The sequence below is a fragment of the Phasianus colchicus genome, chromosome 20, assembly GCF_987193195.1.
Source record: "Phasianus colchicus chromosome 20, bPhaCol1.hap1.1, whole genome shotgun sequence".
Lineage (NCBI taxonomy): Eukaryota > Metazoa > Chordata > Aves > Galliformes > Phasianidae > Phasianus > Phasianus colchicus.
The window spans coordinates 10,790,503-10,818,411 of record NC_143455.1 but is presented as its reverse complement, the minus strand read 5'-3'; the positions used below and the strand labels follow the sequence as shown (position 1 = coordinate 10,818,411).

At 57.9% G+C, this 27,909-nt stretch overlaps 2 protein-coding genes across 9 annotated transcripts; both read left to right on the top strand.

Moving 5' to 3' along the window:
- Positions 1-643: 643 nt before the first annotated feature.
- On the top strand, positions 644-10,880 carry FDXR (ferredoxin reductase). 5 transcript variants are annotated; one of them, XR_016459089.1, is made up of 13 exons: positions 815-1,061; positions 1,141-1,238; positions 2,692-2,787; positions 4,352-4,474; positions 4,595-4,708; positions 5,022-5,123; positions 6,179-6,286; positions 6,516-6,600; positions 7,276-7,475; positions 7,791-7,962; positions 8,197-8,257; positions 8,441-8,614; positions 9,319-9,457. XR_016459089.1 is itself a non-coding variant. In XM_090121957.1 (12 exons), exons 1-12 carry the CDS (start codon positions 724-726, stop codon positions 9,447-9,449), a joined length of 1,443 nt encoding a protein of 480 aa, XP_089978083.1. In that variant the 5' UTR covers positions 644-723; the 3' UTR covers positions 9,450-10,828. The 5 variants fall into 5 exon arrangements, 4 of the variants coding, with proteins under 4 accessions (XP_089978083.1, XP_031454507.2, XP_089978081.1 ...); XM_090121957.1 differs by lacking the exons at positions 815-1,061; positions 8,197-8,257 and adding an exon at positions 644-763 and having other exon boundaries at positions 9,319-10,828; XM_031598647.2 differs by lacking the exon at positions 8,197-8,257 and having other exon boundaries at positions 9,319-10,857.
- A 3,290-nt stretch (positions 10,881-14,170) lies between these two features.
- GRIN2C (glutamate ionotropic receptor NMDA type subunit 2C) lies at positions 14,171-27,885 on the top strand. Of its 4 annotated transcripts, none has more exons than XM_090121953.1 (13): positions 14,171-14,726; positions 18,852-19,275; positions 20,137-20,726; positions 21,137-21,251; positions 21,787-21,998; positions 22,369-22,537; positions 23,175-23,328; positions 23,785-23,910; positions 23,990-24,219; positions 24,426-24,586; positions 25,023-25,210; positions 25,717-25,949; positions 26,204-27,885. In XM_090121953.1, the coding sequence occupies exons 2-13, from the start codon at positions 18,868-18,870 to the stop codon at positions 27,524-27,526; spliced, it is 3,909 nt and encodes a 1,302-aa protein (XP_089978079.1). In that variant the 5' UTR covers positions 14,171-14,726; positions 18,852-18,867; the 3' UTR covers positions 27,527-27,885. The 4 variants fall into 4 exon arrangements, with proteins under 4 accessions (XP_089978079.1, XP_089978078.1, XP_089978080.1 ...); XM_090121952.1 differs by lacking the exon at positions 14,171-14,726 and adding an exon at positions 14,780-15,150; XM_090121954.1 differs by lacking the exon at positions 14,171-14,726 and adding an exon at positions 15,582-15,872 and having other exon boundaries at positions 26,204-27,884.
- The last annotated feature ends 24 nt before the right edge of the window (positions 27,886-27,909 follow it).

Here is a 27,909-nt window from a genome sequence, read left to right as displayed (position 1 = left end):
TCCTCTGAAGCTGTGGGAAGCTGCTCTTCTCCATGCAACTGTGCGAAAGGAGCATGCAATGAAGCACAGGGCCAGCTGCCTGCCACAGCAGGAACCAATTTCCAAGATGAGAAAGCATGTGGCTTTTACAACCCTTATTAAAACTAGCTTCTAGCGGTGAAATCAGCCTTAATTGCTTTTAAAAAGCCTTTTTAGTGCTTGTCTGTGTGCCTTGGCAGCTGTACAGCCTGTAAGCATCTTCTGGGCCCGGTGCTGGGCCGGGCACTGGGGCTCCTGCTGCCCTGTGTGAGGGAATGAGAGGGAGATGAAATGGTGGCTCTCGGGCTGGAGCAGCTCTGTGCTGCCGCATCCTTTGCAGGGATGCTGTGTGTGCTCCGGGTTTGGTAGTACGATCTTTACTGCACAGGACGATGGTTTAGTAACCCGTCTCTGAGCTCTCCTTCTCCTGGACACCTTTGCAGCTCATCGCTCTCGAAAATAAATAAAGGCCATTCAGAGCCGGAGCTGCGCTAACCGCGCTTCCCGCCCCGCCCGAGGTACCGTGGAGGCTTTACCCATAGAGAGGGCCGGCCAGAACGGCGCCGAGCCCGCCCTTCCCTCCCTTCCTCTCTATGCCTCTTCCGGCCAGCCGCACGCCTCCATTGGCTCCATTGCCCGCGCCGCGGGGGCGGGTTTTTGCTAAGTACCGCCTCGCCATTGGTCGACGGGGAGGTGGCAGGCGGGATGGGACCGGGCGGCGCGTGCTGGAGGGGCGGCGGGGCCGGTGAGGGGCGCGGGGGGAAGCGGGGCTGCGCTGCGGCATCGGGGTGCGGGGCGCCGGGAGAGCCCGGGCTGCGGGGCCGGGAGCGCGATGGAAGAGCCCGGGCAGCCACGTGCCTCGGGGGTCGCCGTGAGGAGCGAGGCGGGGGGGCGGCTCCGGGAATGCCAAGGCCGCGGGCTGGGGGGCGGTGCGGCTGCGGCCTCGGGGCGGCTCCGCCTCGGGTGTGCCGGGATCGGGAACGGGGCCGCGGGCTGCGCTCCGCCACCGGCGAGGCGATCGATGGCGGCCCCCGCCCGCGTGGGTGCGTGCTGCGGGGTGGGCGCGGGGCGGGGAGCCGCGGCTCGGCCGGCCTCAGCTGCTCTGTCCCTTCTACCCCGCAGGTCTCCGGCGCTGGCTGTCCTCGCGTGCCCCGGCCCCGAGGATCTGCGTGGTGGGCAGCGGCCCCGCGGGGTTCTACACGGCTCAGCACATCCTGAAGGTAGCGGGGCCGGGGCTGACGGAGGGGTCTGGGAGCTCCGGGGATGTGGGAGCGGTTCTCCTTACTGCAGCTTGGAGCAGCCCTGGCCCTGTGGAGTCATCCTTTCTCTGTAGGGATGGGATGGGCAGCGCTGCCCCTGGGTCATTTGGGCCAAAATACAGCCTGGCCGTGTTGCTGTGAGTTATGACTTGGTGATGCCAAAGGATGAAATGCCTCCCTATGTGGACAGTCTGAGAAAGCTGGGGCTGTTCAGCCTGGAGAAGAGAAGGCTCTAGGGACAAGTGAGAGAGGCCTTCAGTATTTAAAAGGGGGCTATAAGAGAGGAGGCAGACTCTTTAGCAGAGTCTGTTGTGACAGAACAAGGGGAAATGGTTTCAAACTAAAAGAGGGGAGACCTGGATTGGATATAAGGAACAGTTTTTTACAGTAAGGGTAGTGAAGCACTGGCACAGGCTGCGCAGAGAGGCGGTGGATGCTCTTTCCCCGAAGATGCCCACGGTCAGGCTGGAGGGGGCTCTGAGCAACCTGATCGAGCTGTAAGTGTCCCTGCTCATTGCTTTGGGGTTGGAATAGATGAACTTTAAATGTCTCTTCCAACTGAAATGATTTAAGAATTCTATGACTCTTCTAGAATCAAATAACCAGCAGAGATCTGATTTATCTAGAGGTGTTGCACACCAATGCAGGTGATGTCCCCTGCCTTCCTGACTCCTTCTCCACTTGAAGTGGGGCAAAAGGGTAATCCTTTGCCCTGTAGGTGTTAGCGCTTGAGCTAATCCCTGATGGGAAATGAGACTGAAATGTAAAACTGAACTGCCGGTACCGACCAGAGGTACATCACCATAACCCCAACATTAAACTGCGCTGTGATGTCTGTGATATATTTTGGAAATTAGCTGTTAGTAAGCCTCGGGGATAAATTTCAGGGCTGCCTCATCTCCAGGAAGAAGCTGACTAAAAATAAAAGATAGCAAAAGCCTTACAGCAAAACATCTGTGTAAAGCTCTGGCCTGAACCTGGAGGTGACTCAGCTCAGGGTGCCCTCAGGCTCTTCTCACATCTTAGCCTGGTGTGTTCACCAGCACAGAGGGGGCTGTGTTTGGTGCCCTTTGCCCAGCAAAGCAGCCACGAGGTCAGCATAGAAGCAGGGCTGTGGGATGAGAGTGAGGATAGAGCCCCCAAAAGGTACAGTTATCGGCTTACATTCTCTGTTGCATCTTGCAGTCTGAGCTGGCAGGATCAGGTAATGGCTTGTGTGTAAACAAGCTTTGAAGAGTCTGGAACAGGATGACTTCCCTTCTATTCACCAGTTTCTGGCTACAGGATTTTTGTGCAGCACTCCCTCTTACCCTGCATTTCTCCCAGCAGTGGGCAAGCGGTGTGTGTCCCTCCTGAGCTGCTGGGCTTCATGTGGCCTTTTTATCCTCATTCCTTAACCTTTACTCTCCTTTAGCACCATGACCTGGCACAAGTGGACATCTATGAGAAGCTGCCTGTTCCATTTGGGCTCGTCCGTTTTGGAGTAGCACCAGATCACCCTGAAGTGAAGGTCTGTGCTGACTTCCTTCCCTTGCCCATGTGTTTGAACGTGGTGGTGAGTGCAGGCCAGGCAGTTGGCCTCATGGCTCGCTTTGATCAGGGGCTGTTGTGCTGGAGTAGTCCTTCAGTGTTTTCAAAGCCTTAATCTCTTTGCCCATACTGAGGCTGTGGCCTGGAGATAGACAAGAACTGGCTTCAAGGCTCTGAATACAGGGTCAGAAACACAGAGTCTGTGTGATGGCAAGTGCTGCTCCAAGATTGGCTCCCTGCACAGTTCAGACTGGCCTAGAACAAGAGCAAGGAGCACTGGGCTGCATCAAAAGCAGTGTGGCTAGCAGGGCAGGGGGATGATCTTGCCCCTCTGCTCTATGCTGGTGAGGCCTCTTCTGTGAGGTGACCTGATAGCAGCCTTCAGTATCCAAAGGAAAGCTACAGGAAAGAAGGGGACACACTCTTGAGCAGGATATGTGGTGATAGAACAAAGGGAAATGGTTTCAAGCTCAAAGAGAGTAGATTTAGGTTGGATATAAGGAAAAAATCTTTTACGGTGAGGCTGCTGAGGCGCTGGAACAGGTTGTACAGAGATGTGGTGGGTGCCAGAACACTTTGTGCTGATGGATATTGCCTTCACTCCTGCAGTGCTGCAGCACTGGCACTGACTGCTCCTCTTGTGCTCTGCCCTAGCCTGAGTGTGCTCAGACTGTACTCAGTGTCAGTGATTGGAAAAATGTGAATCTGCTGTTGGGATGATGGAGTTGGGATGTAGGTGCATACCTGAGTGAGGAGAAGTTGAATCAAGGAGCTCTTTTAAATCAGTCATTTTCCTTTGCCTTACAGTGAGTGAGAATTGCATGGGGAGATAGATGTTGTATCTGAGGTGGAGGTGGTTGCAGTGGGAGGACACAGGAGATCCAGATACAGCAATATTTTGTAATGGTTACCCCATTTAATCTCAGGAGATTGTCAGACCAAAATGCATGCATTTTTGATCTGAAAAATGGGAAGTATGGGTATAAAGTATGTACATGGTTTTGGGTAACTGTTCCATTCCACTGTCTCTGTCTGGTTGTACCAGCAATGGTTCTGCCGAACTGCCTCAGTCACTCAGAAGAAAGGACTTGGACTGCTATCCTCCTTTGGGGTAGTGGCTTTCAGGAAGACTTGAAACCAATAGGGTTTGGCAGGCAGCGCCATGAATGGAAGGAGTTGTTTGACAGGGCTCCCTTGCAAGCCTCACCTTGTGAAGGGGTGTTCTCCTACAGGAGGCTTTACTCGGATGGGGGCTGAAGGTATTAAAATGGTCCCGTCTCCTCCAAGTGGGTGCAAAAAATAGATATTTTTTTTCCACAAGGGGAGGTGGAAACTTTGCCAAGTTGCCTCTCTGTTTGTCTCACAGTGAGTTAGTTATCTGTGAGTGCTGATAGATAAGAGCCTCAGAATAACCAAATCAAAGACAGGGAGAAACATTTCAAGGCTGAGAGGAATGGGGACAGGGACCTCCTGTCAGTGTGGACCTTGGACCAGCTGTGGTCTGAACATAATGTTGCTTGTTTGATCTTATTTGATCTTGGCAGAATGTGATCAACACGTTCACGCACACTGCGCGTTCAGATCGCTGTGCCTACTATGGGAATGTCACCGTGGGCAGGGACATCACGGTGGGAGAGCTGCAGCAGGCATACCATGCCGTGGTGCTGGTGAGTGTGGGTGGGCAGCCATGGAGTGTCCTGGCAGCAGCAATTGCCAGTAGGGCAGACTTGTGTTTCAGTATCAAACCCTGCATGTGCCAGCTTTTCTGACTGTGTCTGTGTTCTTAGAGTTATGGTGCTGAAGACAACCAGGTTCTGGGGATCCCAGGGGAAAATCTCTCTGGGGTTTACTCAGCCCGTGCCTTTGTGGGCTGGTACAATGGACTGCCTGAGAACCGGGATGTGAGTACAGTGGTTTGTTTCCCTGTCTTTCCCTCCCATGCTGTATCTGATTGCTGACATCCAGCTCCAGATTAAATCCCAAAAGGCCTGCAATTGGAAAACATTAGCAAGAACCACATTAAATCCTTCTTAGATGGTAGAAATGTGAGCAATTTGCACATCAGTGAGAGCAGATTAACTGGCTCTGTAGGTTGGCAGTATTTTGGCCAGGCCACACGGGGACCCGCGGAAGGGAATTTGGGTGGTAGCCATGGGATAGGTGTCATAGAGGCCTGGTGAGTTTGCTCATTGAAGGGCCTTTTGCTCCCTGCAGCTGAAGCCTGACCTAAGCTGTGAAACAGCGCTGATCCTGGGCCATGGCAATGTGGCTCTGGATATCGCCCGCATCCTCCTTTCCCCACTGGATTTCCTCAGGGTGAGTTGGGGTGCCATGAAGGTGGAGAGTGACCCAGAGTTGCTCTCTGCAGGGTGGGTGCTGGATTTCTCTGGTTTCAGCCAACTCTTAGGAGAGAGAGATCTGTTTCTGCTGAAAATATACTTCCTGAGCCCTATTTGCCTTTGGGCTCTTTAACCAGGGAAAGCTCTTGCCCCACAATCCATAGGGTATGAACAAAAGTATGGAGCCATTCTAGTACCTAAAAAGTTGAGCTTTATTTCCTACAAGAATTAAAGGAGGAGCTCCTCGCTCTTTTCCACCACCAGACCACAGGCTTCTCCTGTTTGCTTCTTTTCCTGCTGTCGCTGTGGGCAGCAGCCTGGCTCCTGATGGCAGCACTGGACACACTGGTTGCTGTGTGCTGGTCCAAGCCAGTGGACATCTTCTACTGCTGTGCTCCCCTACAGGCAGCTGGTGTACTTTAGCTGCTCTGCACAGCTGCTGCCCCAGATGTTAGCAGCAAGAGCTCTCCCTCCTGGAGAGCTGCCATGAGGTTGGTTACAGCTGTGCAGCAAGTTCCTGTATTAATGTCTACATTAAACAAACAAACAAAACAACAATACAAATTGGCAAAGAGTAGTAGTTCTTTGAGTTTGTGCTTCGAGCTGCCCGGATCAAGCAGGCATTGATTTAAGCAGTGTATTCTAGGGGTGCCACTTAGGTGTTTGTATATCCTGAAATGGGAAATGACCCAACAAAACTACAAGCACTCCAAAATAAAGATCACTGGAAGGCTTTGCTCTGTTAGACCCATGGTTAACTTGCATGTGGTGAATGGCCTGGGGCAATCTCATGAGGTGTTGGCTCATTAACTCTTGCATGGTGTAGCCTCAGAAAGTACGTTCAGTGATGAGGGTGTAGCTGTTCAAATAGCTTTGTGCAAAGGCGGATGACCTGTTTTCCATCCTTGTCCAGGTTCTGTATGTACAGCCTGATTTTCTGCTGATTTTTCACCTTCAGAGGCTGTGCCTTCCTCTTGTTCCCTCCAGATCTGACCCCATCCCACTTTCCTGTCACATGTCTTTGTCTTGCAGAAGACAGACATCACTGACTGCTCCTTGGCAGCTCTAGCCCGCAGCAAGGTGAAGCGCGTGTGGCTGGCTGGGAGAAGGGGACCTCTCCAAGTTGCTTTCACTATCAAGGTAAGGCTCTCGCTCTCTCTCTGGAGAGGGTGCTGGAGGGCAGTGTTTTTCTCAGAGTTGGACCCCAGGCTGCCCTTCTGCGGTGGGGAGAGGCAGTCTGTCAATGGATGTGTGAGACTGGGTGTCCTAGTTCCTGCAGCCATTTGCTGCCTCCCAGTTCAGACTTGCCTGGGGCTGTTGGATGGCATCTCTGCATCAGAGGTAACATCTCCCTGCCTGCAATTCCCAGGAGCTGCGGGAGATGATAAATCTGCCTGGTACCCAACCTGTCCTGAACCCCGCTGACTTCACAGGCCTCGAAAATGCTATTAAAGGTGAGGAAAGTGTGTCATGTTCCTCCAGACAGGGACTCACCTCGACAGACAAACATTCGAGAGTGTTCTGGAGGTGCTCAGAACGTGCATCAGAGAAATTCTTATCCTGTGCATGGCATGTGAGAGACAGGTGGTGTGGCTTGTTCTCAGAGTGATGGGAGGCCTCAAAGAGCAGAGAGCAGCCTATTTCTCTGCTTCCACAGCAACATTTTTCTTGGAATATAGTAGCTGTCTGAGTGATGAGGCAGGAGGTTTGGGATGGCTGAGAGAGCCTTGCATGAGAGGTCTCAAGGCTTTTGATTTAAAAGCTTCCTGCAGAGTGAGAAAGAAAAAACACTGAGCTCAGGGATGTCCAGAGACTTGCTCTTCTCCACAGGCTGCTGCCTCTGAGTGCCAGCAGGACAGCAGCATTACAAGCTTTGATTTGTGTGTCCCACTGGCCTCAAGCCTCAGGAGCTCTCCTGGTCGCTTTGACTTCCCATTTGTCATCTCAAAGGTGCTGAACTCCCTGCTGCATGACAAACTCCAAATGGACATTCACACATCACTGAAAACTGCCTTGATGTGGCCATGCCGTGTCCTGAGGGGCTTTGCTGACATTCCTTTCTGACCTGAAGGTCTCTCTCTCTCTCTCTCTCTCTCTCTCTCTCTCTCTCTCCCTCTCTCCCTCCTTAGATGCCTCCAGGCCCAGGAAAAGACTGACTGAGCTGATGATCAAAACAGCCCTAGAAAAGCCCAGGGAGAAGGCAGCGATGGCACAGGCAGCAATTCCCCGGCAGTGGGGCTTGAAGTTCCAGCGTAGCCCCCAGGAGATGCTGCCCACCACTGATGGGACGCGGGTGAGGGGTGTCCGCATGGCCCTGACCCGCTTGGAGGTACGGCTTGCAGGGGTCCTCCTGGATGCCAGACTGGCCATAGCAGTGCCGGGGATAGAGCACTACATCCCCGTAGCCCTTGGCAGCTGTTATCTATAAGATGACTTCACAACCTCTGACTGTTTGGAGAGGCTCATGGTAGGCTGCCTTGGAAGCTGGTTCTACCACCGAGAACCATTCAGTTTTTAAAGGGAGCTCTTTCCCATCACTGCTGCAGAAGGGCCTTTAGCAGTTACCCTGAGGATTAAGGGTACCTGAAGTATCTGGTGCTCTTTGTCTGGTGACTTACAGCCAGCAGCCTCTTCCCTCTCTCAGGGCTTAGGTGACTCTGCCAAAGCTGTCCCCACTGGAGACATGGAGGAGCTGGAGTGTGGGCTGGTGCTCAGCAGCATTGGCTACCGGAGCCTGCCCCTGGACCCAGCAGTACCTTTTGACACCCAACACGGCATTATCCCCAACAACTTGGGCAGAGTGACGGGTGTTCCAGGTCTGTATCTACAGTCACCTGTGGATGTGTGTGGAGCATGGCTGGTGTGTTGAGAGCTTTAAGTTGGGAAGCTTTGCTCACTGAGGGCACCAATACATGGCAGCTGTGCAGCGGAACAGAAAATCAGCTCCTTCTGTCTGACTTAAAAACCTGTCCCAGTCCCAGCTAACATTAGAGGCATGCAGTTTTTAACAAACAGCTCTGAAGGACATGTTTATTTTTTTGTTTTATTAGGCCTTGGAGTCTTGTTACTGAAGCTGTACAGCCCATTTGGCTGGTTGGTGCTAGTCTGGAGGTACACAGATTCCTGTGACACCACTGTCAGAGCACTGAACTCTGTCCCCAAAGTGGGGGTGTATTGTGCTGCTGTCTGCAGCTTGATGTGACATCCAAAGCTGGGACAGGGCAAGAACCTGCATCCACGAGGGTCCATGGTCATGTGCCAGACTGAGCCTGGCTGCTGTGTGTGCCCATGCAGGTCTGTACTGCAGTGGGTGGGTGAAGAGAGGACCTGTGGGTGTGATCATCACCACCATGAATGACAGCTTTGACACTGCCCAGTCTGTGCTGGAGGATCTCCAAGGGGGTGTGCTGGATGTGTCCATCTCCAGAGAAGGTTTTGGGGCTGTGGGTAGCATCCTGCGTAGCCGAGGTGAGTGTGTGTCAGCCTCTGTAACAGCTAGCATGAAGCATGACGGAGACAGATCCTGGATCTGGGTATCCTGGGGCAGTGAGTCCAACATGCCACCTTTGGGAGCCAAGTAGGGACATGGGTTGTGCTGCTATTTTGTTGCTCCCAAGTGCGGGGAGAGTAGGATTCTCTGAAAATCAGCATCATTGCTGTGGTTAATGACTGCCTTCTGGGAAAGGCCATTAAAAGCAGCATGGGCCATGGACACAGTGTCACTGTCAGTGGTGTAGACAGTGAGTTATTGCTCTTGAATGGTTTTCCTAGCAATCCTTCCAGGCAAATTGGGGAAAAGATTAAAATGCCCGAGAGAGTCATTTACTGCTGCAGTGTTTAAAGGCATTCAATTAAAGTGTGTGTTTGCGTCTTAACTGTCTGAGGCTTAACAGTGAACTGGAAGTGTTTTGTAAGTGTTTTGTCCCCTAAGGTGGTGCTCTGCTCACTGTTGTTATGGCTTGCAAAGGTCTGACTAATCAGATTTGACTGGAACCCGCATCTCTCTCCTCCTGGTGCTAGGAATTATTATTCCTGTGCGATGCTAAAGTCTGACGCTGTGTTGGAAAAGGGCAGGGTTTGCTTGCACATCAGGTCCCTGCTAATGGGGAGGTGAGGCTGAACTCATTTTCGCTTGGTTGATGTCTCAGTCCTGTCTCTCACCATCACCCCAGGGATCCGTCCTGTTTCCTTCTCGGACTGGGAGAAGATAGATGCTGCCGAAGTGGCAAGAGGGAAAGCTGCTGGCAAACCCCGTGAGAAGATAGTAGATCCTCAGGAGATGCTGCAACTGATCGGTCACTGAAGCTGCAGAGATGGTCCACACAGTGCTGTCCAGGGGCAGCACCAGGCTGGTTGCCGACCTGGGAATGAACGTGGCACTGAGGACCTGGTAACAATGAACTCTGCATTCCCTGAGTGAGTGACTCAGAACAGCTGAGGCTGTGGGCTGGCCCCACATCTCTGCAGCCTAGGGGTGATTTGTGTTGTGCCTGAGTGCTTCTGGCATTGGCAGATTGGCCAGAGCAGGTGAGATGTGTGCTTGGCAGGAACCTTGGCCTGACACTACACCCATGGCAAGAAGCACAGAGAAACTTTCTTGTGTCTTGCTGCCTCCCCTTTAAGCCAAATGACTTCATTGCCTTGTCATTCATGTGTAAGCAGGCTTTTTTTTTTTTTTTAAATAATAATTGTTTTAAAATAAACCCTTCCAGGAAAGACAATTTGGACCTGCCACTTGAGTCTGGCTCCTTTGTGACTGCCTTGTTCTCAGGAGCTGCCAGCTGGGTGTGTGTCTGCTGCAGCTTGTCCCAGGGACAGCCAGCTCTTCTTGTAGGGAGGGACTGTTTGCTGCCTCCCTGCTGGGAGCTCTAAACCAAACAGACAAGGGCATTAATTTGCATTCTGCCTTCCACAATTGAACCCTGGCAAGGCCTGGGTTCTAGCTTGTGGGGTGAAATGGGATAACAGGTGTGTAACTGCCTTGTTTTGGATCACAGGAGATCCGTGAATGTTGGTACCTGCTGGAGCTGAATCATGCAGCAGTGCCTTGCTCCCTTCACTTTGCTCGCTTTTGGTTGGGATTTTTTTGCCTGTGTTTTGAAGCTTATTAAATGCTTCTCTTAGCCTAAATTGACCGTGGTGACGGTGTCAGGATTTAAGCCAGATTACAAGCTGCGAGCAGTAATCTCCTCTTTATCCGTGGTGCAGAGGCCAGGCCAGCACAGCCCCCTCCCCACTGCCACCCACGCTGTCCCTGACCACTGCGGTCACCTCTGTGATTGGAGCTGCTCCCAGCACTGACCTGTGTAAGCAGTGAGGACGGCTCTTGCTTGTGGCTGCATATAAAAACAAACTGGGCTCCGCGATGGAGGCGGGGGGTAAATCGAGCCAGGGCAGATGGCAGCGACTGTCTCAGTTCCACACTTAGGTGCAATCTTCTCCACATTCCCTCCTGGGTTAAAGGATTTACCCCTATCCTGGTGCTGTGTGCCCATGCCTGTCTCTGATCCCAGGCTAGGCAAGAAAGATCAGTGTCTTCTCTCTTTTTATCTGTATTTTTTTTCCCTTTTCTATTTAAATCTTATTTGCAAGATCATTAAGAAACTCAGGAAATGTGGTACTGGGAGCTCGTACGCAAACGAGCAATAAAGCTTTTGCCGAACATCTGCTTGTGTGATGTGGCTCTCGTTACGTCTCAGGGCTGATGCCATCCTAATGCTGAATGTTCAAGCAGGAGATTACATCAGCTCTGGGTTCAGAGGCGAACAGGCGCTTTGGAACTGGGGGAATGAGGGTGAAGGGCTGTGCAGAGAGCCAGAAGTGTAGTGGTGAAGGGGCTGTTGTGGCTGCCTTGAGGGTATGGGGAAGCAGTGGGCTGGCTCTTCCCCGGAGCTCTCTTGCACACTGCTGTGAATGTTGATGTTAAGCTGCTTTTGTAGCCGTGGCACAGGTTGTGGTGCTTGCTCTGAGCACAGCGAGTAGCTGCTTCCAGGCAGATGACGCTTTGGGATAAGTTTTGAGCTGTGATGACAGATTAAGGGGTGAATCTTTCTTTGCTGGACCCAATGCCTTAGTGCAGAAGTTGGCTGAGACCCTGGGTTTTGTGCAGGGCTGCTGACAGCTGTGGGACAAAGTCAGCCAGGGCACAGATGGAACCTGATGGCCGGCTGAAGGATCGTGACGATGGTGTCAGTCCTAATTCGATACTTTCAGCTGCCCCTTTTCCTGCTGCTTGCTCGCCCGTACCCCAGGGGGCCGCTCTGCTGCATCCCCATTTCTGGGGCTCTCCATCCATCTCTCTGGGACTGCAATGCCTGTGGCTTCCCGGGAAGGTCCCTGTCCCTGTGGCCGCGTCGTTAGGTGGCGCTGAGGGGCCGGTGATGGGGATCGAGAGGGGCTGCTGGGGCTGGGCGGCCGTCCTGCCCGCCTCGTGCTCTGGGCAGCTCGGGTCCCTCCCGGAACGGGTGCTGCTGTTCAGCAGGATTCATTCTGCGGCTGTTTGCTGCACGGTGTCGCTTTCAGTGCTGCGTGCCTGCAGTCCCCGGGCTGTGTTCACCACCAGCAGCACGTGGACCCAACGTCCTGAGCAGCCGGGGAGGAGAAGCGGCTCCCGAGCCATTTCTGCAGCGGGGAAGGAGCCGGGCAGGCGACGCTGTGAGCGACAGCTGTGTGCTGCTGGAAGGGAGCCCGGGGAGCTGAAGTTACACCTCGGAGATCTCGCTGGCTTTGCTAAGGGGCTGCTTGCTGAAACTGGCCTTCTAAAATGAGCACCCAGAACACAGGTGGTGTAGTCCAGCGGGAGACACACCAGCTGGGGGCAGGTTGCTGGCCTGGCAGCAGGGAGGTAAGCTGCCGCTTAGAAACCAGCTCACACCACCAAGGAAAACGTCGGGAAAAAAGCCTCTCAGCAGCGTGGTGAATGGACGAGTCCCACCCCGGGGCTGCGCCTTCCCAGCCCCGCAGAGCCGCCGGGCTGCTGCACCGAGCCGGGCTCGGCTGCTGGCGAGGAACAGATGGCTCCGCCGCGCTGACCTCAGCGCTTTGGCCCAGCACGGCTCCAGCAGCGTTCTGAGCCTCGGGGAGGGGCTCCTCGTCTTCTCTGTGCTGTCCCCAGGTGGGAGTGGGGCCGAGGTACCCGTTTCTGGGGTTCCCAACTTCCCTTCCCCCTGCACTGAGGGAATGGGTTCCTCTCGGCTCAACCTCATCCCTTCTCCAAAAGGACTCCATGTGCATCCTTGGCCCCAGAGCTCTCAGAGCACCCACATTTCCCCTCCTGCCCTTAAAGTGTTCCCACTGCTCTGCACTCCCATAAGTTTTCTGAGAGCCTGAAGCAAGAAAAAGGATGAGATGCCCCACAGGCACTGTGCCACTAGAATGCACCCATGCCATTGTCACCACTGAAGATGCACTGTCCCCATAGCCATGTGGGGCACCTGCACGGGGTGGGAGGATGCCCCCACTTGGGGTTCATCTCTGTGGGATTTGGTGCTGTGAGCTATCCTGGGGCTGGAAAGGGAGCAGAGATGATGAGCTCGTTGTTCTGTCTCTGGGAAGGGCACAGCCGCTGCCCCAGGGCGTTGTTTAGGGACGAGTGAGGCAGTTGTTGGAGGGCGAGGGTTGATTACACCCCAGGAATGAGTGATTTCCTCACTTTCTGGGAAATTTCCACTTCCAGTCTCTGGGGCAGCCCTGCAGGCAGCCGCCACCTGGGAGGAGAAATTATCCCTGTGGTGACAAAGCCCTCCCTATTTATTTCAGTTCCCTTAATTACCAAGAGGGCAGGATGTGTGGCAGCAGAGTGAGGCCATGGTGTGTGCACAGCCCCGTCCCCACGGCCTTGCTCCCCCTCTGCCACCTCTGCTTCACTTTCTGTCTCCATTCTGTTTTTGGTGGCCGGGATCAGGGCAGCAGGCAGCTCGGTGTGGGTACCAAAGCCCCAAATGCCTTTAAGGGGCAGAGCAGTGATCCCACGCTCTTCGCACACATTCCTTTGTTAAATGAGCCCTGGGATGAAAGGATGAGGTTGGTTCCCAGTTTCAGCAATGGGTGGCTCAGACCGCCTTACTTTGGCCACACTTCTGGGGGAGGCTGGCAGGAGCAGGACAGGCACAGAGCTGGGACCAAACCCCAGCATCCATCCCACGTGCCACCCTCAGGGCTCAGGTGATGGCGCAATGTTAAATGGGGCTCAGCAGAGGGACCCACGGCTGTGCTGCTGGGGCTGCTGTGGGGTGCAAGGAGTCTGCAGTATGCATGGAGCAGCTTTGTCCTCCCAAAGCAGCCCTCCTGTGTTTCTGCAGCCCTCCCTGCAGGATGTGGCTGTGCACCAGGAGCTGTCAGCGCACGCTGCGGGCAACGAGCGGCACGCAGAGCCTCCTGCAGAGCACACAGCGGGGAAGGTAATGGGGAGAGGGGGTGCTGTGGGCTGAGAACCTGCTGGGGTAATGCACAGCGGTGTGGGAGGGGAAGGAGAAGAGAGGGGCAGGCAGCTTTGTGCCCTCCCAGCCCAGCAAAAAGGGGGGGAGCGCAGCACACCCAGGTTGGACGGTGCTGAGTGGGGAAATGAGAGGTTTTCTCTTGGGAGGAAATGTCAACCTGTGCCTGGCAGGGCTGAGGGCTTCCTCCCAGGGTGCAGTCGGTGCTTCTGTTCTGTTCTGACCTTTATAACCACCAGGGTGCTTTTCTGGAGGGGAAATGTAAAAAGGATTTGTGTTGTTATTCACGTGTTGAAATAAGGTGGTTTTGATGATTGTGAGACAGTGCTGTATGCTGGGGCTGTTACAGAACCTCAGGGCACAGCCATGGCAGCAGGTTGGGTGCAGGAATTCTGCTTTTTTAACAGGAAAAAGGAATGTTTATTTTATTTTAATACCTTCAGAGGAGAGAAAAGACGGCTGTTAGGGTGGCATGTGTGGCACTGTAGGCCCATCCCTGAAGGGACCAGATGTATCCAGCTGTTCACTGTGCCCAGGTGGGTGTGTGAGCCCACGGAGGGAAAACAACCCATGGGATGGAGATGGGATGGCGTGGGAATAGGGCTGGTTCCTGTGAGAAGGACCAGCTTTCCATCAAGGCCCAACCCAGCCCTTGGTGAAAGAGTTAATGGCAGCCGGGTGCCCCTTCTCCTCTGCAGTGCTGAAACCAAGGGTGACCCTTGCCTGTTGATGGGCAGAGGAGAGGAGGCAGTGACCTGTTGCTCAGCCTCCCCTCTCCTTTTCCTGGAGCACGAGAGTGGCATCATGCCCACACCGAGCAGGGGGCTGCACACGCCCCAAGCCCTGCAGAATCCTCACGCCTTGGAGATGTGAGCAAGCTGTCCTGGACACAGCCAGGCTGCTGCTCATAAATGGGTTAAAGCGAAGGCCGAGAGGAAAACACAATTTCCATTTGTTTTGGCATCACTTGCAAACCCCAGGGCCCCTGGCCTTGGGCAAAGGCACATGGAGGTCCCACGCTCACTGCGAGCAGCAGGACTGGCGTAGGCTAAAGCCTCTCTGGAAACGACCTTTCCATGAGGAGACTGGGCTGCGTTTGGTGCTGGGGGAGCACTTGGTGGCACGGGGATGTGACGGTGCTGCAGGTGACTGCGGTGCTGGTGTGGGGGGTGACGGCCATCCCAGTGCCATAGGGGTTTCTCTCAGGGGTGGCCGTGTCCCCGGGCCGGGCACCTCCACCTCCACAGGTGCCACGGGTGCTGCAGGCAGTTGGTGCTGTCTGGGAACCCAGCGCCCAACCTGAGGGCAACGAGACCCCCTGGGGTTCTGCCCATCTCCCCCTGCCTTTGCCGGGACTCCCCCTGCTCTCCCCCCGAGCAGTGCTGGGGATCAGCTGATGCCTTAATACGGGCCCTGGTGACAGCTGGAGGCTGCTGATGCCGGCGGGGGCTGCGCTCCCTGTGCCCCCCTGCGACGGATGGGGGCCCGGGGCTGCTCCATGCTGGCTGGGGGGCACCACGATGGGCAGCAGGACGGTTCCCAGCGGTTAAGCTAGCAAACGGCTGGAAGGTATTGGGGGTGTACGTGTTTAGGGGGGGACGTGGGTAGTCTCTGATTCTTTCTGTAGGTGGGCTGTAGGGGGACAATGTCCGGGAGAGGAAGGGGTCCTTGCCGTGGGCTGTGCCGCTTTGCAGGTTTTTTTTTTTTTTTTCGTGGGGGAGCTTTGCTGCTTTGGCTCCTCACGCCCGGAGCACGAATTTGGAGGGGGGACTGCAGCCAAGCGGCGAAGTTGCGGCTCGGCAGAGGGCAGGGGCCGGGAGGACATATGTCTCGTCCTTCTGCCAATCCCTCCTTTTCCTGCCCTCCCTTCCCGTGCCCGCATCTCTGCCTCCGTCCCCGATCCCCGGCCGTCCCGACCCGGCTATGGCTACCGGGGAGCCGCGAGCATGAAGCTGGGGGCAGCGGTCCCCTTGGAACACCTGCTGGCATTGACTGAGCTCGGCCCCCCCCGTCCCCGTGCGCACCCACCCCTCTCCCTCCTTCCTCCGCTCCCATCCCTCCCTCCCGCCGCAGCTGCAGCGCTTCCTCCTCCTCCTCCAAGGACGAGTCTGGGACCGACGGCCGGACACCCCCTCCCCACCCCACACCCCCCCCTTCACCCTGGCACCTCGCACCCCACGGCCGCAGCGGAGCCGAACCTTGCCCTGGGGCTGCCCCGGGCGGGGGGCGGCAGCGGGAGGAGCCCCCGAGAGCGGAGCGGGGCATGTAGGAGCCGGAGCGGCGCTGCTCCCGTGAGTACCGGGCGGACTGGGGGGGCCGGGCCCCCGACGGGCTGGGCAGGAACTTTTAGCGGTGAGCTGGGGTTTGCTGGGGGGTCTCCTGGAAATTTCACAGCCGCATCTCTCATCATCTCGAAATGGGGATGGGTCTATTTTACGGGGAAGCGCAAAAATAAGCGCACCTTGCATAACCCGCCGCTCGCTTTTGTTTTCGGTTAATCCACATCCGACTTTTTTTTTTTTTTTTCTTCTTTTTTTTTTTTTTAAACTGCGTTTCGGTGCGTGCGGGGCGCGCCGGGCCCTGCCCGCAACTGGTGCTGCGAGGAGGAGGAGGGCGGCGCGGGATGAAGGTTGAAAGGAGACAGCGCTGCGTCTCCGGGCAGCCGTAGGGGACGGTCGGGGCGGTTTTTGCTGTTGTCCCCCTTCAGGGGCTCACTGAGGTCCCTGCAGGGCTGTCCCTCACTGCGCAGCACCAAACGCGCTTCCCGGCCCCATCAGTGCCCCCTCATCCCCACGCGGCTCCGCTTCGCGCTGTCCTTCCCGGCCTCTTCCCGCTCGCTGTGGTTCTCGGGCTCCGATGCTCTTTTTGAGATAAGATTTCTCTTTCTCCAGAAGGATTTTTGCAATTCGGGATTTTTTTCCTCCCCTCCCTGAGGTCACAGCATCCACACGGTCCCCCCCCCACACCGTGGCGCTGGGGCTGCTAGCAGGGAGGAAGAGATGGATAGAAGCAAAAAAGAGTCTTAAAGCGAGAAGTGAACTTTCCCTGTTGCATTAAAATAACATTCCGGGAGGTGGAGGAAGACAAGGGCTCGGAGCACTCCTGGAATGGATTTCTGTGAGCCCTGTGTTGGTGCTGCCCCATCCCTCACTCCCACATCAGCCCTTCTGTCTGCGGTCAGCGTGGGGTCCCCCGGTCTGTGGGCTCTGCCCTGTGCCACCCACCCCTGTGGAGCTGCTGGGCTCAGCCTGGTCCCCAACCCCCAGCAGTCCTGCTGCTGTTTGGTGCCTTCTCCCTCAGATCCCTTTTTCCCACCCCCTACAAGGCCCAGGCTGATGGTGTGCTTTGCTGGCCATGCCCAGGTGGCCCCTTGCGCTCTGCATCCCAATCCCAGCCATTTTGGCATCCTCAGGGCTGCACCGGCTGCTCTGGCACCAGAAACAATGCTACAGCCCCAGGCCCCAATCCCACAGGTAATCCCCGAGCCAACCCCGCTGTCCCCCCCAGGCCCAACCTCACACCCACTCCTCTGCACCATCTCAGCAGCACTGATGGGTTTATTCTCCTGTTGGTCTGAGCGGTGGCTGAGCAGCTCTGTGCCGTGCCCACCTCCTCGCTCTGCAGCTGTCACCGTGCTGTGGGGACAGAGCCAGGGAATGCTGCTCAACGTTGATCCCATTTGCCCAAATCCGCCCCCCGTTGTGATATAGGTTGGTGATTTTGGATGGCAGTCGCGGTCCAACATGAGCAGCCCCTTTGGAAGCAGCGCTTGGCTTTAGGAGAGGGCTGTGCTGCTCTGTGTGTGGACTGATGGCTGCTGGGGGGTTCTCTGGAGCTGAGTGCAGAACCACACTGGGATGGGGTTTGGCCGTCCCGTGCCGGCGCGTTGATGGCGATGCGTGTGGCCACGCGGCTGGTGGAGCAAATCTCGGCTGCAGTGAAGGCCTGGGGTGTTTTTCAGTGTCCTTGAGGAGCCGTCAGACGGACAGAACTGCCGGGAGAGCGGCTCTGTTTGTTTTGGGTGGTGCGTTGCTCCCCTTCCTCCCTGCTCGGGTAGCTGGTGCCGGATTCCCAATGAATTATTTATCGTGGGACTAAAAATACCCGGGGATTGCAGCGAGGAGCGGCGGTGCGGTCCGGGCTGTGCCATCGTGTGGGACACCATCAGTGTGAGTCACCGAGGGCTGTGCCTCACCTCGGCATTGTGGCTGCTGCAGTGGGCACGGATGTGGGAAGGGGTCGTGGGGCCGTCCAGCAGCTCAACCCTGCACTGTGAGGCACTAATTTGGGCTATTTCACATATTTTCAGTCCGAAATGCTGGCAGTGCTTTGCACCAAGTGGCATTGTGCCGTGTCACAGGACAGAGGGGTCCCTGGGGCAGCCCCGGCACAGACCCCAAACTTTCTGTGCCAAGGATGTGTTAAGCAACAACAGCTTTTAATTGCAAGTGACATTTCCGAGCGCCGGCTGGCAGCTGGCATCTTGCTGCATGCAGTGCCACCATGGCTGGCACGTGGCTGATGGCCCTGGGGCTTCAGGGCTGGGGTTGGTGTTCCAGGCTGGCTGCTGCAAACAGCCCACCAGCAATTCCAGTCATGCCAGGCAGCTAAAGGGAACTGTCATTCTCCTCCATTCTTTAGGAACTGCTGGGTACTTGAGCTGGGTACCACGCAGCTGAAGCTGGTGAGCAGCTTATGGGGCTTTTGGGGGTTTTCCTTCCAGGCAGCAGCAGCAGGAGCTGAGGGGCTCTTCTGCCCCATCACATCCTGGCCCCACTGGCTCTGTGAGGGATCCACACTGCACTGCAGAGGGTGCACAGGGGGACGCAAGCTTTTAGCCTGTAAATATTTCAGGTGACTGTCAACGTGGAGAGAGCCATGAGGGAGCATCCAGCTCCTCCCAGCACCTCCTGCTGCTGTCCCTGTCCCTGCCCACAGGCAACGAGGAGCATCCTAATGTGGCTTAGACAGGAAGGAGGGCAAAGTGGTGGCGAGATGGTGATGGGGTGATGGAGGGAAGCAGGGAGCAGGTTGGGGAAGGTTGTGGCTCATGGGGATGAGGGTAAGGGATGTGGCACTGGGAGACAGCACCGCTGTACTCCCAAAGGGGCTGAGCTGGAGGGCACAGCCCTATGGTCATCCCCACCCCACATCCAGCCTCCAAGGAAGGAGAGTCCCCCCTTTTGCTGGGGTCATCTACTGCTGGGGTGGTGCATGGGGGAGTGTCCCCACAGATGAATGGGTGTGAAGGGCTGTGTCCATCCTCGCAGGGACACGGCGGTGGACATGGGCAGAGCGCCGGCGCACACTCTGCTGCTGTCGTTGGTGCTGGGCTGCTCAGCTGCCTTCACCGATGTGCTGCTGCCCGGCCCTGCGGAGCCAGTGGTCAACGTGGCCGTGGTGTTTGGGGGCACGTCCTACCCGCTGCACATCCGCTCCCGCCTGAGTCCCCAGAGCTTCCTGGACATGCCCCTGGAGATCCACCCCATCACCGTTGTTGTCAACAACACCAACCCCAGCACCCTCCTCACCCACATCTGCAACGTGCTGGCCAGCCACAAGATCCACGGCATTGTCTTCGAGGACAACGTTGGCACAGAAGCAGTGGCCCAGATCCTTGACTTCATCTCCTCCCAGACCCAGGTCCCCATCATCAGCATCAGCGGAGGCTCTGCGGTGGTTCTCAGCCCCAAGGTGAGGCTTTGGCTGCCAGTTATTTGGAGTCTGGGATTGGCATCTGGTTGTTATTGGCCAGGGCAAGGGACTTTTCTTGGGTGTCCAGGCAGGATTTGGTAATCTCTTCCCATACTGGCTCTTAGGGATCTCAGTGCTGGCTGTATGGATGGCACCACCACCTCCTGCTCAAAGAGAGCAGAGGCAAACATTGGGTGGCTCCCCCAGATGCTTGGGGCAGTGGGCTCTTAACCGTAACGCCAAGCTCCTTGAGCTCCCCATGGCTGGGTGGCAGGAGGTGAGGTGGCCTTGGCTGCCTTGCAGCTGCCCCTGAGGGGTGTCCGTAGGGTGGCACAGGAGCAGCCCCCACTGCCCAGACCCTTCTGGGAGCATCAGGAAAAAAACCTGAAGGTGGAGGCAGTCTGCGTGGTGAGGCACTGCTGCCTGCTCGCGACCTTCTGAAAATGCCATTCGCTGCATCATTTAAGACAGAATCAAATCAATTAAGATTTGCTAATGAGAGGCCAGATGGCCGGGGAGGTGGGGCGGGCGATGGAGCCGGCAGCAGGTAGTGCTGCAGGAGCTGCTCCCAGCACCGTGTGGGAAGCGACCGGTCCTCCCTGGGCACTGCTGGGTGGGTTTTGGTCAACAAGGTGAGAGACCTCAACCCTGTGTCATGGGATGCCCACGGCTCTACAGAAACCACGGGGATGAACTCACCCCATTGGTTCATCTGGTTCTCCAGATCCAGTTCATCTGGTGTCTCCAGATCACGGGCCACAGCAGCTCGTAGTGTGTTGGTGGTTCCCCAGACAGCTGCAGAGGTGCGGGGAGCCCCGTGCCATGGGGACAACCACCCCCTAAGCCCTCCTTCCCCCACAGGAGCCCAGCTCAGCCTTCCTGCAGCTGGGTGTCTCCATCGAGCAGCAGATCCAGGTGATCTTCAAGGTGCTGGAGGAATACGACTGGAGCTCCTTTGCCGTCATCACCAGCCTCTACCCGGGCTACAACATCTTCCTGGAGCTCATTCGCTCCTTCACTGATGCCAGCTACTTCGGCTGGGAGCTGCAGGATGTGCTCACCTTCGAGATGAGCCAGGAGCGGAGCAGCTCCAGGACGCAGCGGCTCCTGCGGCAGCTGGATGCCCAGGTGCTCCTGGTCTACTGCTCACGGGACGAGGCTGAGTTCCTCTTTGAGATGGCCGGACAAGCTGGGCTGGTGGGGCCGGGCTACATCTGGATCGTGCCCAGCCTCACGGTGGGCAACATGGAGCTGCCGCCCACCTCCTTCCCCATCGGCCTCATCAGCGTGGTGACAGAGAGCTGGAAGCTGAGTCTGCGCCAGAAGGTGCGGGACGGGGTGGCCATCATTGCCATGGGGGCAGCCAGCTTCTTCCGAGCCCACGGCTTCCTCCCGGATGTGGGACGGGACTGTCGGGCACCCACTGCTGCTGCCAACGCCAGCTTCTATCGGTGAGGTGGTGTGCATTGCGCCGGGGAATGGGGAAATGGAGGAGGGGTGCAAGGAGAGGATGCTTGCAGCTGGAGCCTCTTGGCTTGGCTTCTGAAGCATTTTGGAGCGGCTCTTGCCTTACCCATGGGGGACCTAGGAGGGGATTTAAAACTCTTTGAGGGCTTCTTTGTGCTGCAAATGCGGCATCGGTGCTGCTGTGACAGCATCTGTGCTTCTGCCCTTCCTCACCTGCGGGGTCCGTCCTCAGCATCTTGTTGCAGGGAGGGCTGCCTCGGCTCCCTGCTGCATAGGGGCTAAGTTGGGCCTCCTCTTCCCATCCTGCATCTCTCTGGGGACCTGAGACCCTGGCTGGAGGCAGGGCAGCTGGGCACACGCAGGGCTTGGGCTCATTGGATGCTGTGCCCCCCAGGCACCTCCTCAATGTGACGTGGGAGCACAGGGACTTCTCCTTCAACGAGGGCGGTTACCTGGTCAGGCCCACCATGGTGGTGATCTCGCTCAACCAACACCGGCTCTGGGAGATGGTAGGAGCCCCGGGGGCAGCATGAGCCATGCGAGCCCTACAGCTGACACCAACACGTTGATGTTGTCGCTGCCAACTTGGGACCCTGCAGGTCCCCCATGCACGCCAGCAGCACCCTCGGCTTTGTGGCTGTGGCATTTCCCCCCACAGTTGTGTCTCCCTCATCCTCAGTCCTCCTTGTGCAGCACTGCACACCTCAGTGCGCACTTCCCCACCCTACAGCTGCTTCATCCCTTGCTCCTCTGCCAGCCCCACTCCAGGCTGTGCATGATGCTTCTGGCCACGCAGGCACAGACCTGAAATAAGCCATCTGGAGGTGCTTTCTCCAGTTTAAAAACATTTCGAGTGAAAAATGGCTACTTCTGTGCACACGGCCCCGGGAAGAGAGAAAACCTCAGCCTGTTGTCACTGGGGGAAAGCATGCATGTGTGTGTGGGAGGTGGGAGCTGGGCAGTGCCCACCGTGCTGGTTGTGGCCCGACGACGCTCTGGGTCCCCCACACGGCGGTGACGGTGCGCTCTCCTCCCTGGGGGCAGGTGGGGAAGTGGGAGCACGGCATCATCCACATGAAGTACCCGGTGTGGCCCCGCTACGGCTCCTTCCTGCAGCCCGTGGTGGACAACCGGCACCTGACGGTGGCCACGCTGGAGGAGCGGCCCTTCGTCATCGTGGAGAACACCGACCCCAGCACCGGCGTCTGCGTGCGCAACACCGTGCCCTGCCGCAAGCAGACCAACGCCTCGGCCAGGTGAGCAGCACTGCATCCCCTGTGCGCCCCCGGCACGGCTGGGAGCTGCTGAGACGGGGCTGCAGGCAGAGCAGGAGAGCTCCGTGCAGCCTGCTGGCCGGAACGGTGCTGGGAAAGGCTCAGCCCTCATCCACTGGGGCTTCGGGAGCCCATCGGTGGGTCCTTCCCTTTCACTTTCCCTTTCCCCTTTTGTTTCCTTTTCTCCCTTTCCCACTCCCCTTTCCCTTCCCATCCCTCCCAGCACTCTGCAGTGACAAAGCCCACCTCCTGGCACGCACTGCTTGCATGCACACAGTGTTGAGCACAGGGGCAGCCCAGGGCTGTGCCTCCTCTGCAGAACCCTGACCCCTTTTTCTCGGCGCGGTCTCAGCAGTGATGGCCTTGCAGACCCCTACACCAAGCTGTGCTGCAAAGGCTTCTGCATCGACATCCTGAAGAAGTTGGCCAAGACGGTGAAGTTCTCCTACGACCTCTACCTGGTGACCAATGGCAAGCACGGCAAGATCGTGCGCGGGGTGTGGAACGGCATGATTGGTGAGGTAGGGCCGGGCAGCCGTCCTGCCTCGGGTGGGGTGTGAGGAGGAACGGCTCCCAGAGAGTGGTGGTGCAGTGGCACAGGGAGCAGGGAAGCCCCCCGGGGGTTCAGAACCGCAGAGATGTGGCACTGAGGGATGTGGGCAGTGGGGGTGGATTTGGTGACCTCAGAGGGATTTCCAACCTCAGTGGTTCTGTGATTCCCACAGGAAGGGCTGAGGGAGGTGGGGTTGTCTGGCTTGGAGAAGACAAGGTTCCAGGGAGACCTCATTGCTGTCAGTGCATAAAGGGAGCTTATAAAAAAGATGGAGAGTGACATTTTTGGTGGCCTGATGGCAACAGGACAAGGGGGAAAGGTTTTCAACTAAAAGAATATTTAGGCTAGATGTTAGGAGGAAATTTTTTACTAGGAAGGCAGCAAGGTGCTGGAACATATTTCCTGGAGAAACCGTGGTGCCCCATCCCTGGATGTGCCCAAGGCTGTGGATGGGCCCAGGGCCTCCTGAGCTGGGGGGCAGCATGGCAGGGGTGCAGCTGTGAGCTGTGAGGTCCCTCCCAACCCAACCATTTCATGGTTCTGTGATTCGGTGCCTTTGGCTCTCCTCTTCCTCTGCCTGTCCTGAGGCCTCTCGCCCTCCCCAGGTGTATTACAAGCGTGCAGACATGGCCATCGGATCCCTCACTATCAACGAGGAGCGCTCCGAGATCGTGGACTTCTCCGTGCCCTTCGTGGAGACTGGAATCAGTGTGATGGTGGCCAGGAGCAACGGCACTGTCTCCCCCTCTGCCTTCCTGGGTGAGTGTGGGTGGGCTCAGCCCAGTCTGCAAGAGGGGGTAGGAAATAGTGCTTGGTTTTAATAACATTAAAAAAAAATCCAGTTTGCAATTCACTGGGGAAGGAGGCTGAGTCGCCGCCGTCAGGGCTGTCTCTTCCCTAAGTTATCCCATTATTATTGTTTTCTCCTCATCATATTTTGCATGAGGGATGGAGGTGTGGGGTCACCTTCACCACCCCCGTGGCCCTGGGATGCACAGGGCATCCTGTCCTGCTCGGCAGGGCCGGCTGCATCCCGCGGTGCCACCGCCGCACCTCCCTGCTGATGAGCCCCACCTCCACCGGGGGCATTTTGCACAGAAAAGAGTCCTGCTGTCATGGCCAGGGCCACCACCAGGAGCGACCCATGATGGTGTGGGAAACGTGAAGGGATTCGGGGTGTCAGGCTGTTCTGATGGGGACCCTCTCGCTTTGCAGAGCCCTACAGCCCAGCCGTGTGGGTGATGATGTTTGTGATGTGTCTGACCGTGGTGGCCGTCACTGTCTTTGTGTTCGAGTATTTCAGCCCTGTTGGTTACAACCAGAACCTCACCAGTGGCAAAAGTGAGTGGGGAGAGGCGGGAGCTGGGAGGGGACACAGCCCCGTGCTGACACCTGTCCTTCCGCGCCCTGTCCCCACCAGGGCCAGGCGGTCCCACCTTCACCATCGGCAAGTCGGTGTGGCTGCTGTGGGCCCTGGTCTTCAACAACTCCGTGCCCATCGAGAACCCCAAGGGCACCACCAGCAAGATCATGGTGCTCATCTGGGCCTTCTTCGCTGTCATCTTCCTCGCCAGCTACACCGCCAACCTGGCGGCCTTCATGATCCAGGAGCAGTACATCGACACCGTGTCAGGGCTGAGCGACAGGAAGGTGAGGTGCAGGTTGGGCTCTTCTCCCCCCGTCCAAAATTAAGGTTATCCAGGTGGGGAGCCCTTGAGGGGCTGTGTGGTTGTGCATGCATGGGAGGACAGAGTTGGCTGTGGGGAGGTGCTGGGGGGAGATGCTGGGGACACAGTGGGGACACAGCAGGGATGTGGCCTCCCCGTGACGCTGCCACCCGGGGCTCCCCGCTGCAGTTCCAGAAGCCGCAGGAGCAATACCCCCCGTTCCGCTTCGGCACCGTCCCCAATGGCAGCACCGAGAGGAACATCCGCAGCAACTACCCCGACATGCACACCCACATGGTCAAGTACAACCAGCGCTCTGTGGAGGATGCCCTCACCAGCCTCAAAATGGGGTATGGTTCTCCTGGGCAGGGTATGGGTCCCAAAACGAAATACGGTCCTATATGACTCCTTGAGATGGGATCCAGTGCTCCCCAGGTGGAGTATGGATTCCTCAGCTGGGGTGCAGCCCCCTCAAGTGAGCTGTAGCTTCCCCAGTTTGGGCAAAGCTCACCTGCAGGGTACAGCTCTGCATTGGGGTGGTATGGGTCCGTAAGGCTTTCCTACTTGGGTTAGAGCTTCCTACAGCTCCCCCAGGTGGGACACATCCTCCCCAGATTGGGTTCCTCTCCCCTGGATGGGGTTGTGATTCTCCAAGATGGGGTTGAGATCCTCCAAAGGGTACCGCCCTGGGCTGCGGCCAACTGAAAGGGGCACAGCTCCCCAGAAAGGGATCTGCCCCCAGTCTGAGGAACCCCCCCCTCACCCAGCCCTCTCGGTGGTGGGCAGGAAGCTGGATGCCTTCATCTACGATGCGGCCGTGCTCAACTACATGGCGGGCAAAGACGAGGGCTGCAAGCTGGTGACCATTGGCAGCGGGAAGGTGTTTGCCACCACGGGCTACGGCATCGCCCTGCAGAAGGACTCACGCTGGAAGCGGGCCATTGACCTGGCCCTGCTGCAATTCCTGGGAGATGGTGCGTGCCCAGAGCATCTCAGTGGGAGCCCCTGATCCATGGATCATCATAGGGTAGCCTTAAGGGGATGGGGAAGTCGTGCTGCTCCTTCAAGGTGATGTTAAAAAAACCTATCGACACCTCTCCAGCCACAGGATGGGGTTATTCCCAATCTGGTCTCTGCTCTTCTTGAGGGCTGCAAAATCCCACATGCAAAATCTGAGAAAATTTCGGAGATGGCCATATGCAAGGTCTGAGGGCCGGGGGGTAGAGCTGGAAACAGGGGATGGATTGGAGAGGGATGAGATGGGAGAGGGCCTGGAGAAGGATGAGCAACACAAGGGATGCTCAGTGGTGAGGGCTGAGCCAACCCAATTCACACTAGTTCTATGATAGCAGCTCTGGGGTTTGGGTGGATTTTATCCTCCTCCGCCACCATGGTGCAGTAAGGACAGGCAGGGGCTGTGCTAGGGGGGATGATGCCCACGGTAGGCTTTTACCCCATCCCTGTGTGTGCCTGGTCCCAGGTGAGACCCAAAAGCTGGAGACGGTGTGGCTGTCGGGGATCTGTCAGAACGAGAAGAACGAAGTGATGAGCAGCAAGCTGGATATTGACAACATGGCTGGGGTCTTCTACATGCTGCTGGTGGCCATGGGGCTCAGCCTGCTGGTCTTCGCCTGGGAGCACCTCGTCTACTGGAAGCTGCGGCACAGCGTTCCCAAGTCCCACAAGTTCGACTTCCTCCTGGCCATCAGCAGGGTGTGTGCCGCGCCGCGGGGCGCCGGGAGGGGACAGCCTCGGGCATCGGTCTCTGCTGGCTCCTGGGGCGTGGGGAGATGCCGGGGGACAGGAACTGGGGATGGGGCTTTGTCGGTCCAAGTTGAGCTTTCAATTGATCAAGGCCAACTCCTGGCTCTTCCCAGCCGTCCTGCAGCGCCAGCTCACGGCGGGGCTGTATGCAGTTCTGTGTATGCAGTCCTGCTGACGGCGCGGTCTCCCCGCTGTCTCCGCAGGGCATTTACAGCTGCTTCAGCGGGGTGCAGACCCTGGGCAGCCCCGGGCGGGCGCCCACGCCCGACGTGACGGCGAGCTCAGCCCAAGCCAACGTGCTGAAGATGCTGCAGGCGGCCAAGGATATGGTGTCGACGGCCAGCGTGGGCGGCTCGCTGGAGCACGCCACGCGAACCATCGAGGACTGGAGCAGCCGCAGCGAGCACCTCCAGACCACCTTCTCGCTCAGGACGCCGCAGCTCGTGGTGCAGAACAGCACCGGCACGCACCGGGGTCCCTCCTGCGCCCCCCTGCACCCCGAGAGGCTGCGCAGAGTCTACGCGCCCAAAGGGCCGCCCCGGGGGCTGCCTCTGCCCATCCCCGTGGACTCCCGGGAGGAGAGATGGAGGGGGCCGAGCGAACGCACCCCCCGCGTCCTTCACCCCGTGAAGCTTCAGGGCGGCGGGGCGGCGGACAGAGCCCTGCCGGGGCCCTTCCCGCACCTCCCGGCGAAGGCGGCGCCGGACGGGGATTTCGAGGAGCACGCGCTGATGGGGAACCATATCGGCGCTCCCGTTGCCGCCCCGACGCCTCCCAGGGAGCTCCCGCCGCCGGACATCTACCGGGAGCACAGGCGGACGGAGCGGCCGCCCAGCGCCCCGCTGCTCTGCGGGGACGGCGCGGGGACGGCGCCGCGGCCGCTCCCGGCGTCGGAGACGAGAAGGGAGGTGGGGAACGCGTCCTTCCCCCCCGCCTGCGCCCGCAGCTCCTTTCCCAAAGCCGCCAGGACTTGCAGAGCCGCGGCAGAGCGGGAGCAGCCGAGCCGGCGGGCGAGCGCGGACCGGGCGTCGCGGGAGCGGGGAGAGAAGCATCGCGGTGCGGGGCTGCGGCGGTGCGGGGCGCGCCCACCCGCTGCCCGCGGCGACGTCCCCGACCTCTTCCCCGAAGCCGAGGCCGCCCACGGCTGCGCACCGCGCTGCCCCGAGGCCGCCGGGCGGCTGGCGGGGCCGGGCCGGGCGCCGCGCTCCCCTCTGGTCCGGCTGCCGTCCTACCGGGAAGCGTGCCGGCAGAAGCCCCGCGGCACCGCGTGCGCGCCCTACGCCTGCGCGGACTTCTACGCCCACCCGCCCCTCTACCTGGGCCGTTCGTCCCTCGAGCACCCCGAGGTGCCGGGGGGCGGCCGGGGGGCGGGGCGCTGGGACGGAGCCTACAGAGACTGGGGGCGGCGGGGGGAGCCGGGCTGGCTGCGCGCGGTGGGCATGGAGCGGTTGGCGGCCCGCGCGGTGACGACTCCCTGTGCAGGCGGGTCCTGGCGGCGGGTCTCCAGCCTGGAGTCAGAGGTCTGATGGGGGCACGGACGGCTCCGAGAGATGTGCTGCTACCTGCTCGCCTCCGGTCTGCGTGAGAGGAGCCAAGCGCCCTTCACCCTCCTTCCCTGCGCCAGGCCGCTCCTCCTGGATGCGCTCGAGCATCCTCCATCACCAACAGTGGGATGCTCCAAACCGGGTCTGCCCACTTTGGAGGCCAAAGGAGCCTCCTTGAGGCTTGACTGGGCTCTCCGCAGGCAGGGCTGGCTGGGGACATGGGGACGCTAAACTCACTGTCACCATGTTTCTGTCTTGGTTTCATCGAGGGACTCCAAGCGTCCTGTCCAAGTCATTAAAGAGACATTTTGAACTGGCTGGGGACCCTTCTTCCAGCGCCGCTGCTGAGCCCCTCGCTGCCCTTG

Bases quoted from the DNA above. Each gene is read 5' to 3' on its own strand.
- FDXR (XM_031598647.2), top strand. From the start codon at position 851: ATGGAAGAGCCCGGGCAGCCACGTGCCTCGGGGGTCGCCGTGAGGAGC. The intron at 5,124-6,178 runs GTGAGTTGGGGT...TTTGTCTTGCAG, and splicing joins CCCCACTGGATTTCCTCAGG to AAGACAGACATCACTGACTG. The intron at 6,601-7,275 runs GTGAGGAAAGTG...CTCCCTCCTTAG, and splicing joins CCTCGAAAATGCTATTAAAG to ATGCCTCCAGGCCCAGGAAA.
- GRIN2C (XM_031598646.2), top strand. From the start codon at position 18,820: ATGGGTGTGAAGGGCTGTGTCCATCCTCGCAGGGACACGGCGGTGGAC. The intron at 19,276-20,136 runs GTGAGGCTTTGG...CTTCCCCCACAG, and splicing joins CGGTGGTTCTCAGCCCCAAG to GAGCCCAGCTCAGCCTTCCT. The intron at 25,950-26,203 runs GTGTGTGCCGCG...CTGTCTCCGCAG, and splicing joins TCCTCCTGGCCATCAGCAGG to GGCATTTACAGCTGCTTCAG.